The 12,642-nt window shown below is 43.9% G+C and overlaps 1 protein-coding gene across 1 annotated transcript in view; it reads right to left on the minus strand.

Annotated features, from left to right (window-relative positions):
• Positions 1 to 1,502: 1,502 nt before the first annotated feature.
• Positions 1,503 to 12,642, minus strand: part of zgc:101566 (Transmembrane protein 263-B-like) — a 55,203-nt gene continuing 44,063 nt past the window's right edge. Inside the window, exon 3 of the mRNA XM_062461528.1 lies at positions 1,503 to 5,268. Coding sequence (XP_062317512.1) covers positions 4,988 to 5,268 — 281 coding nt within the window. The 3' untranslated portion in view covers positions 1,503 to 4,987. The remainder of the gene's footprint in view (positions 5,269 to 12,642) is intronic.

Genomic DNA, 12,642 nt, shown 5'->3' on the forward strand with positions numbered 1-12,642 from the left:
AGGTCCCTGTCACATCCAGACAGCCAGATACCTCAGGACAACAAGACTGACGTGACAGTCTCTGAGGTAAGGTTAGACCAGGTTAGAGTGTCCTGCTATCTGCTAGACCTAGGATCAATACAGTATGTGATATATTCAACCTCGCACCAGGTCAGGAGATAATATAGGCTGCAAGCAGCAGGTGAGTTGTTACAACACAGTCTTTAACCAGATGATTGGCTAGGCTGGAAGGGCATGTCACAGTGGTGTCTGCCATGTTGAAAGGAAGCGTGAAAGGAGAGAAGACGGGAAAGCGTTTCAGGCAAATTCCCTACAAAGCTGACCTCTTCTCCAGCTGTCTCCTCAAATTAGTGTGTGAGATGGTGACGGCGTGTCAGTCACACAGCCAGGCATGGCTCCCTAAAGCAGATCTAGCAGGTCCAGACTCAGAGCAGCTTGTGTTCAGTACAAACTCAAGAGGAGGGTTTAGCTTGAAGATGGAACTGATTGAGGAGGCTTGGTCAAACAAACCAAATGTAATCATGAGGCATTTCACTCAATCTGGATCTGTCATTCTGAATCCTCCCTCCTGGCACCTTCTCGCCAAAACAACTGATTTGCCAGGGAGAGATGCGTCACACCCATATGGTAAATCTGATAAGCAGACACCCGCAGGATTTGGTTCTTTCTCTGTGTTGTTCTAGAAACGTCTCTGATCACAGATATGTTAGGTAGTCCCTGCCAGCTCTTCCCGCCCCAGTGAGAAAACGACACTGCCCGGCTCCTGCCAGTGAATAAGCTGCTACGCTGAACCCCATTTAAAAATGTATCACTGCTCTGGGCGAGTTGATTTGTTTGTGCACAGTAAACAATATCAAACCCTGGATGTTGAATAGTTTCCTGGAGTATCTGGAGACACTTGCTTGTCTCTGCAGTAGTTGGTGTCTTTCCTTCACGGCTATGACCTGCTATCCCCCCAACCCATTGGGTTGGGGGGATAGCAGTGCAACAACCCACTGCAGCTGTTGATTTCAGCTGCAGTCATGCCTTCTAATCAGTTAATTGACACACATGCACAAGCACACTCAGGTGCGCACACAAACACACACACTGGCACACACAGACAGGTACACACAGGCAAATCAGACATGCATGGAAAGGCTCACGCTGTATCTCATCTCTCCTGTGTGCTGAGGCAACAAGCTGCCCAGCTGAGGCAGGGCTAGTAAAAGATGTGTTTGCCCCTCCCTCTGCCTCTGAGCCTATTGGTCAGACATACTGGCATCCAATCAAATCTGGTCATAGAGATTCACGTTCCCATGACTGTTGGAGCTACTGGATGGCTTAGGTTGTTCAGACACTTATAGTTCCATACCAAGACATTATATATAAATAATTTGTACAATGTATACATTATTTTCTTATTTTTATATTGAAGTGTTTTTATGCATAGCTAGTGTGTCATCAAATACAATCACCAAAATAAGCAGGCTAGGGGTGAAATAAAACACACAAGGCCAATGTAAAATACAAGTAGCTTTATATAGAATACAGCATCAGTTTTGCAAAAATAGTTCTATGATAGACAAAATCTACTAAGTCTAAAAGTCCAGTTTGAAGTAACAGAGTCCAAAACATATTTACTACAGTAGCTGAATAAAATGTGCAGAGGAAAGCGATAAAAACACACAGAGGGAGGTCAGAAATCATTGAAAATGAAACAGAAATACAAGCTGCTAATGCTAGCATTGTAGATACTATATGCTTTAGAACTACAACTTGAAGCATGCGACACAATAACAAAAGAAAAACGATGCAGAGTGGGAGTGTGCTATATGTTCCAACTGAAAATGGAAACAGTGACAATTGTGTAGTGTTAAATGCAACCGAACCAATTAAATCCAAATGAGTACGTCTACAGTAAGATAACACTCACTTCCATGGACAATAATTCGTTGTCAATGTGTCGTAAACAAAACATGAAATGGAATGGGACAAGAGTTGTGGAAAACACGTGTGTGTGTGTCGATGATAGCTATCCCTTCACCTCCGGCTATGTCGGGCTAAACTACTGTATCAGTACCTAGTTAATCCCCAGAAGCACATACACTGGAGTACAGATGGCAAGAAAATAAATATGAAAACATTTTTTTTTACTGATGTTTATGTGGGTGTGACTGCTTAGAGGTGGAAAAAAGTTTGTTTGGACAGCTCAAGCTCAAACTTAGATAATTGAACATGGCGTGGAAAGAAAGAAGAGCCGAGACAGGACTTATTCATCATGCCCCCTGGATGAAGCTGTCCATGGATTTATGAAGCAAGAAAACGATCCATCCCCACCTCCTCTATAATACAAAGTAGTAGAAAAAGAGCTCCACTTATACTCACTGTAGGACTCACTGTGGCAGGCAAGCCTCAAAACAAGGTACGTACTTGATTACACTGTATCAGCACGATTCACATACAGTTAGGTCCATAAATATTTGGACATTGACACAATTTTCATCATTTTGGCTCTGTATACCACCACAATGGATTTGAAATGAAACAATCAAGATGTGCTTTAAGTGCAGACTTTCAGCTTTAATTTCAGGGTATTTACATTCAAATCAGGTGAACGGTGTAGGAATTACAACACATTTTATATGTGCCCCCCCCTTTTTAACCCTTGTGTTATCTTCGGGTCATTCTGACCCATCAGTCATTGTGACCCACCGTCGTATTGCGACAAATTTACCTCATACAAAAACAAAGTGAAGCATTTTCTTTTAACTGTCGGGCTGTCTCAGACCCCCCACATTGGAATGGTTAAAAGAAAATTAGTTTTATTTGTTTTTGTATTGGGTAAACACCACAATGGTTCGTTATGAACCTTTGGGTCATGTGACCCGAAGGCAGCACGAGGGTTAAGGGACCAAAAATAATTGGACAAACTAACATAATCATAAATCTAATTGTCACTTTTAATACTTGGTTGCAAATCCTTTGCAGTCAATGACAGCCTGAAGTCTGGAACCCATAGACATCACCAGACGCTGGGTTTCGTCCCTGGTGATGCTCTGCCAGGCCTCTACTGCAACTGTCTTCAGTTCCTGCTTGTTCTTGGGGCATTTTCCCTTCAGTTTTGTCTTTAGCAAGTGAAATGCATGCTCAATTGGATTTAGGTCAGGTGATTGACTTGGCCATTGCAGAACATACCACTTCTTTGCCTTAAAAAACTCTGGTTGCTTTCGCAGTATGCTTCGGGTCATTGTCCATCTGCACTGTGAAGCGCCGTCCTATGAGTTCTGAAGCATTTGGCTGAATCTGAGCAGATAATATTGCCAGAAACACTTCAGAATTCATCCTACTGCTTTTGTCAGCAGTCACATCATCGATAAATACAAGGGAACCAGTTCCATTGGCAGCCATACATGCCCACGCCATAACACTACCTCCACCATGCTTCACTGATGAGGTGGTATGCTTTGTATCATGAGCAGTTCCTTCCCTTCTCCATACTCTTCTCTTCCCATCATTCTGGTACAAGTTGATCTTGGTCTCATCTGTCCATAGGATGTTGTTCCAGAACTGTACAGGCTCTTTTAGATGTTTTTTGGCAAACTCTAATCTGGTCTTCCTGTTTTTGAGACTCACCAATGGTTTACATCTTGTGGTGAATCCTCTGTATTTACTCTGGTGAAGTCTTCTCTTAATTTTTGACTTTGACACAGATACGCCTACCTCCTGGAGAGTGTTCTTGATCTGGCCAACTGTTGTGAAGGGGTTTTTCTTCACCAGGGAAAGAATTCTTCTGTCATCCACCACAGTTGTTTTCCGTGGTCTTCCGGGTCTTTTGGTGTTGCTGAGCTCACCAGTGCGTTCTTTCTTTTTAAGAATGTACCAAACAGTTGATTTGGCCACACCTAATGTTTTTGCTATCTCTCTGATAGGTTTGTTTTGATTTTTCAGCCTAACGATGGCTTGCTTCACTGATGGTGACAGCTCTTTGGACTTCATATTGAGAGTTGACAGCAACAGATTCCAAACACAAATACCATACTTGAAATGAACTCTAGACCTTTTATCTGCTCCTTGTCAATAAAATAACGAACTCCCATGAGGGAATAACATACACCTGGCCATGGAACAGCTGAGCAGCCAATTGTCCAATTACTTTTGGTCCCTTAAAAAGGGGGGGGCCACATATCAAATGTGTTGTAATTCCTACACCGTTCACCTGATTTGGATGTAAATACCCTGAAATTAAAGCTGAAAGTCTGCACTTAAAGCACATCTTGATTGTTTCATTTCAAATCCATTGTGGTGGTATACAGAGCCAAAATGATGAAAAATGTGTCAATGTCCAAATATTTATGGACCTAACTGTATAAAAACTGGTCATTGGTGTTCTCATTTCACTGATGTCTAACAATCAAAAGTAAAGTAGTTTTGTTGTCGTAGAGGCTTGATAACAAAAAAAAACTATCCTTTCAAGCACACTGATTTTAATGGTGTATTGGAACTGGAAACAAAACTTGGATAAACATCATTGTTTTGTTTGAGAAGGGTGTTGGTGCTGATTTTAAGGCCAAATCCTTGTTTATCTATTTCAAATGTAGCGTTACAACATACTCACTCCTATTTTCTGAATCTGGTGCAAATTGTTCCTCCGTCTTGTGCAAGACAGCAAACAGAACATTGTCCTTATCCAGAAATATGACCGACCGCCCACCCTCCCTGCCCCCCTCTCCCTCCCCACCTCCCTCTCCCTGTACATCTTTCCCAACCACTCCCCCCACCCTACTTCTCATCAATCAGAAATGAGACTCCAACGTCAGGGCAACCTCGGAAGTGAGCTAAAACATTCATGTCACCTCCCACATCCTAATAACCCCCCTCTCCCCACCCATCCCATCCTCTAAAACCCTTCCTCCGCTCGTCCTTAGCAACCAGGTCTCCCACACGCAAACCAATCCAAACACATAGTAAACAGGAAATGGGCAGGGTGTCTTGGTGGGGGTGGGGTCTAATCAGACTTGTCTTTCTTCTTTGGTGTGACTTTATTGGCCACCGCTGATCCCACCGCTCCGACGCCGCCTGTCACCACGGAGACGCTGCCCTTGACCAGGCCCACCCCGGCAGCGGGTACACTGGTCACCGCCGTCTTCGTGAGTTCAAAGCTTTTACAGCCCACCCAGGCCACACCCCCTAGAGTGGCACCCACCGCACCCCTGGTAATGTTGAAGAGGCCACCCCCCACTCTCCACACAATGCCAGCTTCAGTCTTAGGGTGATCTTTCTCCAGGTCTGTGAGGAAAAGAGGGGGAGGGAGAGAAAGAGCGAGGTAGAGAGATAGAGAGGAGTGAGGGAGAGAGAGAGATGGACAAAGAAGGAGAAACAAAAAGTAAGAGAATGAAAGGAAGGAGGGAACAAATGAAGAATAGAGAAAGAAACAAAGAGAATAGGCGAGAAAGAGAAAAAGGAATGGTTATATTATGTCTGCAAAGCAATAAAACAACAATACCGTATGACTTTCCTTGGGAACCTTGAAATAGTGAGAGAGGTAAATAAGGAAATATAAAATGTTAATGTTTCTGTAGAGTCTGTGTTGTGTGGTGAATAACAACATGTGTTTGGTTGTTTACAACTCAGTCCCAGCACTAGATCAGCCATCAGCCAGGATGACTCATAGGCTTCCACATATAGGAAAGAAATATGGGTGATAAAGCTTTTAAATGAAACCTCAAGGGGGAGAAAGAACACGGAAGAGCGATAAATGGGGCCGGATGAAAGAGAGGTAGAGATGGAAAGGATAGGGAACAAGGAACAGGAGATAGAGGGGAAGACTGAAAGAGAGACCGGAAGAGAGAGAGGGTGCACAAGGAGAGAAGAGAAGGAGGGTAAGACAGAGAGGCGAGAGAGGGAAGAGGGGTCAAGACAAAAAAGGGTAGAGAAGAGAGTGTACGTGATGAAAAGAGAGGTGATTGAACTGGAACTGGCTCAATCTCTCTTCTAAGTGCACCATGCTAATAAATGGGGAGTCAGGTGGCTGAGCGGTTAGGGAATCGGGCTAGTAATCAGAAGGTTGCCGGTTCTATTCCGGGCTGTGCAGGATGACGTTGTGTCCTTGGGCAAGGCACTGTACCCACTGTCCCTGTACTAACTGTAAGTTGCTCTGGATAAGAGCGTCTGCTATATTACTAAATGTAAAATGTAAATGTAAACGTGTTTAACGTTTACTGAAGTCATGTTCATCCTCTGTGTAATGGATCATCATATTTTGGATGAATTTAGTCCATTGATTTCAGTATGCCCCCCCCCCCCCCCCCATGTTATCTCTTCACAGATAGCAGACAGCAGACTGCTTAAACCCTGCCCAAATGATAAACTATTCCCTGTCACGTCCCTTCGTGATGTGGCGCCATGTTATATCTCCTTCCCCCTCAATCCAGCATGAACATGGAGGTGGCAGCCATATGTGTTTTCCAACTCTCCCTCCCTCTCCTCATTTCTTCCTCTGTCCCCAAGTGTCAGAGAGAGAGAGAGAAAGAGAGGGAAAGAGAGAGGGGGAGAGAGAGAGAGAGCAGAAGAAGATGTCCCTCGACTTGTCTATGTCATTCCTTCTACACAGACGTGAAGGCCATCCAGTTTAGCTGTTAGCTGTTAGCACACACACACACACCCACATACCCACTAAAGTGTGGAATCCACTTTGGCAGCCCTTGTAGGATCAGGGCAGAACCTGGAAGGATGGTTGAGTGTAGAGCAGCTTCTCAGGCACGTTAGAACAGCTCCTTTTCTCTACTCACAACGCTGGGATGCTGGCAGGCCCGCTGCTAGTGCTGCTTCTATTTAGGGCTTCCTTCATCAAAAGACTGAAAGCAGCAGCAGCACCACCCACACACACACACCTAGCTACATAATTCTGGCCCTCCAGAAGGGAGTGGGCTAGTGTTCAGATCAATACAGATACAGAAGATGGCTTTGCTCACTATTCCCAGGGTCCTAATTCCTAGGGTCCTATTTCCCACAGTTCAGGGTACAGTAACTCGCTATCAATCCCAGAGAGGAACAGAGAAAGACAAGCAGACTGTAGAGTTCAGCTGGTGTACTATTAGTGCTATAGAGTATTAGTTCATATCTGTGATTAAGTACAAGTCCAGAGAGAAGGGAGACACAAACACAACTTGCCAGAAGAAAAGACTGATCCCCCTTATCTACTTTTTGTCTACCTCCTTCCCTTTGAACATCAGAGCTTCAGAGGAGGTGGGAAGAGGGGTAAAGGAGGGGGGAGGGAGGGAGTGGGGAGTGAGGAACCTTTCCCCTGTGGGAAAGGTTCATCAGCAGCTTCATCAGCAGCTGGCTCCTTTCCCAGAGTGCACCTGTTGGAGACAGGAAGTTGAGCACAGGGCGCTTTGAAGACACATCCTTCCTTCCCCAGATCTGCCTAACCCCTGTCTCTGTCTCCCTTCTGCCTCTGTCCCATCTCTCCTGGCCCAGCCCAGCCTCATTCCAGTCTGGGGCCATCTTAGCGCAACCCAGATCCAGCTAGCCTTCTCAAAGAGAACTGTGTGTGTATGCGTGTGTTCAGAGGTGTCACTATGAGGCAGCACATTCTCTCTATTCTAGAGTAACTATACTATACTAGAGTAACAAGCGAACAGAGAACACTCTAATAAATACACCTAATCTTTCAATTAGACAACTCTTCATAAAGACTACATTAAACTAAACTAAGTCAAACAGAGCCACATACTCACCAGACATTAGGCACTCTTTAACACTCTTTATCCTATTCTCCTTATTAGCAAGACTCCCTCAGAGCAGAGATGCACAGTAGCATTGTGTTTTCACCCAGCCTGTAGCTTATATTACTGTCTGGGGAAGCTATAATGGCCAGAAATAAATAACTCTCATAAAACTGAGAGATATTAAAGAATGAACCTGTTGAGGGCCCTGTGTGGAGGTGAAGAGCAGCTGGAGAGGAGAGGAAAGGAGAGTTTTTAACGAGGGTAATGAGTTCTGAGGGAGCTGCTGCTGAGGGTAGCATTTCCCTCCCTCATGGTGCATGATGGGATAGAAGGATAACAAGCCCTGGAGACTCCTAAATCACCGCCGTTCCTCGTTCCCCACCTCCTGCACTGTAAGCACATCATCTCCGAACAGAGCGACCAACTCCACCTCTGCAAGAACCTCATCACCTTTAAAACAGAGACCCACTCCTCTTATGTCAGGCTGCAATGTCCAGACCTGCGCTGGCCTGGGCTCTGATTACAGTCATCTGGAGTCATCACCATTTACTCCAGAGGAGCTCAGTCTCTCTTTCAATATGTTTGAGGGGTTAACTTATAGTAGTGGATGGTGTTTCTGATGCTTTAGTGAAGTGCTGAGTTTGTTTGAGCGAGCATGACAGTTCACACGTGACTGACTGCTAATGAATCATCAGACTGACTCTCTGCTGCCTCCAGTGTCTTCTCGGTGATAACAAAAACAAGCCAGCCTGTCAATAACGCTACTCTGACAACAATAGTGCTATTTAAAACCGTTCATATTTTGTTGATGTGGGAAAGACGAAGACGGTGTTGAAGAGCCAGCTGTGGAGTGGTGAGGTTAGTTGTGAGGTGAGGTCAGCTGTTAGGGGGTGAGGTGTGGAGGTGGTGAGGGTGTTAACTGTGAGTGGTGAGGTGGTGTATCGAGGTGAGAAGGTTAGATGTGAAGAGGTGAGGTGAGGAGTGATAGCAGCTGTACAGCCGAGTGAATCCATATCTCTGGGTTGAACTACCAGCTGTTAGTAAACAAGGCTAGTGGCAGTGTTTACCCTAGGTTTACAGCTTTGGGGGGGGGGGGGGGGGGGGGGGACCATGTAGAGACATGGTCGCCCGACCATGTAGAGACAGAAATGACATGCCGTCGGAGCGCGAATATAATGGGAAACACTGAGTGGTGAGGAACATATGAATGTGTAGGCCAAGTCACACAGGGAGTGGGCTAGGATTGAGTAGGCTGGACTGGGGTGGGCTTGGCTAGGACTAGGATGGAGTAGGCTATACTGGGTTAGGCTAGGATCCAGGGCAGGCCAATCATTAGTTAGACATAGCGTTGATACCAGTTTGAGAATAACTGACAGTTAGAGAGAACTTTGTTTGTAACTACTGCACTGTAAATTCAGCAAATCACAAAAACCTCCATCTCCTAGACAATTTTCTCCTTAATCTGAGGCTGGTTGAATGATAAAATGCTCAGCCTTTCTACCATCAAACCACCCAGTAATAATAAATAGTACTTACTAGCATGGTGACGGATGCACACGCTTTCATCGACACTGCTTTTGTCACTAGCCTGTCAGTGCACTCTGAACCTGTCTCAGCAGCCTCATTTAGGAGCTAGCCGTTCTCTCCAATTCCCTCTCTCTTTCTCCCGCTCTCTCTTTGTTCCTTTTTCTCTCTCTCCTCCTATCTCTCCTTCTTTCTAGTTATCCCCCACTCCCTTTCTCTCTCTCTGCCATCTCTCTCCATCTCCACCCCCCCCCCCTCCCACTCCATCTCTCTATCCCTCTCTCCATGTCTCTCAGTCTTAATTATCGGAGGCTTCAGAGCAGACGAGGCCGTGTTAAGGTGATACTGGAGTCTCTGTGATCTTTTCCTCCTCAACACCCTGTCTTCTCCGCAGTGAAATTAAAAGTTTGCTGCAAACATTTAAACCTGGCAGGTGGTAATTATGCATTTCTACCTCTTCTGTGCATACTCTGAGCATCAATACACTCACCCTTCAACACTCTCTGGTTAAGTGGAGTTATTGTGTGCTTCTCTAACTAGCTAGAATACAAACTTTATGATTTTGAACAATGAACAAATCCAGGATATGATCTATTACAGCCAGGACAGATGAGGAAATCCACCCCTAAAAGTTTTAAATAATAACAGTATATCCTACTTCACGTTCGCAATATACTGTACGCACATAACTCAATGACCTCTTAATCTTAATACTGCCCCTTACATGTGTACACCTATTTTTGCACAAGCAAAATCGGGCTCCTATTGTGCTTCTTTGTACCTTAAAGGCATAACACAACTGCTGAATCACATAGTTTATGTATGAGGCATAAAACTTTTAACAGGATCCCCACACAGTCAGCCAGTCAAAAGAAAACTGAACACTAAACATAGGGTAAGCAATTTAGTTTAAGGTCAAACTTCTGAAAACATTGACGGCAGGGCTGGACTGGGACAAAAAATCGGCCCTGGCATTTTTGGCCCAGGCAGCCCACACCCACGTGACTGGTCAGACACATTCCCTGCAGACAGTCCTTAAAATATGCGTGCATTCTATAATATGAGCTGCCTAGTGTTCTGCTTCATGTGATAGTTTTGGATCCTTCAAGAAGGGTCTCAAGACTTATCTGTTGATCTTACACTTAAATAATTAATTAATTCTTAGAGTTATGATTTGTATATTTATGGTATAAAAAATATATACATATTGATATTTGATATTGTATTGTTATTATTACTATTTTGCTTAATATTGGCTTAGCAACTTTTAAACTGTTTACTGTTAATTGTTGGAATGCTGCTTCAGCATTCCAAGTATTTGAATCTTTATTCAACTTCTTCATATTATTGTTGGAATACTGCTTCAGCATTTTATTTCTTCCATGACACCTTTCAGCTTCTTCAAATCTTCAGCTATTAAAGATCCTGTCAAGTAAATTCCCTGTTTTGCTTCTAAGTACATTATATACGTGTGAAATTAGTTCCTGAAAGCATGTGCAAAGCGCTAAAACTTTGTCACACTGAAATGTGGAGTTAAACCGAAGAACAGTTTCTCTTCCGTTTTCAGATCAGGTTTTAATGTCTACGTCATTTCGCCCTATTTACGTCAGATCACTGAATGGCTCCTCCTGCTGTACTGTTATTATAGCCGACATCAGCTAGCTAGCTAGCTTCAGGATGTCTCCCACCACCCGCAACTGCATCTTCCCTGGATGCAAGAACTCCATCTACGCTGCAACGCCATTTAAGTTCCCTATTGATAATGAAAGGAAAAATAGGTGGATAGATTTTGTGAAGAGCCACGCTCATGGAAAGCTTCGGATAAACTCCAACAGCCGCCTCTGCACTGACCATTTCACGGCGGACAGTTTTAACATGGACCAGAGACAGACGGGGTTCACCAACACACGGCTTCTCTTGCAGCGCGGAGCCGTACCGAGCATCGCCCCTCTGGCCGTTCATCCTCCGGTCGCACCTGGACCATCCACCGCCACCAGCAGTTCATCACTCAGTTCTGTGTGCTTGTTATAATTATACTAGATAACTTTTCCAGAGGTATCTCTGCTATGAGTTAGGGCAAACCGCTAAATTGATATTAGGCTACTCGGTGTAGAATGATGGTATTTTGGTGAAATAGCTAATGTGTTAGAAGTAGCCTAGTTGGAGAGCTCACTGTCTGCTGTCTCTGGTGTCCATTTTTACTGTTACAGCTCAGGGGAACATTTCATTTATATGCATCTGTATGTTTCACTCATTGAACAAATACATTCTAATTCTATACGTTTTTTTTCGGCTTGACATAGCGTCCATTATCTGGGTCGGAGGAAGGCACTAGGCAGCGAGGGGCGGAGCTTCAGCTCCTTCAGGCGACACGTCCCCCCAGTCTCAAGCAGAGAAGACAGCTGATTTTTTCAAGATTTCAAAGCCTAATTTAACATACTTGTCGTGTTATTTTTTCATTTGAATTTGGATGGGTAGTTAATAACACATTCTGTGGTGTGGCGAACTTAAAACTCGTTTCCAGGTCCACTTTACAGGATTTTTAAAACCGTTCCGATATCAAAATATTTAGCAGTTTCAGGCTATGACTGCTATGACTTTTCAGCTTTCTAACTCTTATGTTTGAATTAATATAAATCAATATTCATAATATTTTTAACATGGTTTTCCAATGGAGTTTTGTTTTCAAATCCTTTCAATCCTCTTAAACTTCTTCAACTTTCAAATCCTTCTTCTTCCTCAATCTTTAAGCTACAGCCACCATTTAAACTTTAAAATGTTGAAAAAACCCTAAACTATTTTTTTTTAAATTCAGCTTTTAGATATCTATTCAACTTTTTTCAATATCACTGATTATGTTTCATGACTTTTTCAAACCGTTTCTGAGATTTACATGGGTGTTTACGTGAAACCCTAGAGTGCAGACTGAAACGCTTAGAGTGGAGGGCAGCTTCGGATGTCGTTGAAAAAATATTTCTAGTTTGCCAGCATTGCCACAATTTTCGCTCTTCATGCTTCGTTTTTGGATCAATAGATAGCTAATTTTGTGCTGGTCGTAGACAGTTGTCTGTTGAATCCAACAGACAACAGACATTTGTTCAGAGCCCCACGAAAGCGAGACAAAGTCCAACTCTCGCCCCATAGAGACCAATGCAAATCTGGTGACAAAATCGTCAGAGAAAGCAAAAAGAACAAGATTTTGAAACTGCCGGTAGAGTCGTATTTCTGACCGCACAGAAATATAAAGGACATCTCTGGTTTCGGCAGAGTCTTGGGTCTCGGAAAATATCCTTATTTTTTGGATTGGACATATAGTTTTGCGTCTAGGTCAACTTGTTTGAGGTGTGGATGCTAGGTAAATGTTCGTTTTTCTCTCTGCCTAGCTCGTTAGCCATCACAGCTGCAC

Source organism: Osmerus eperlanus, chromosome 5 (assembly GCF_963692335.1).
Source record: "Osmerus eperlanus chromosome 5, fOsmEpe2.1, whole genome shotgun sequence".
NCBI lineage: Eukaryota > Metazoa > Chordata > Actinopteri > Osmeriformes > Osmeridae > Osmerus > Osmerus eperlanus.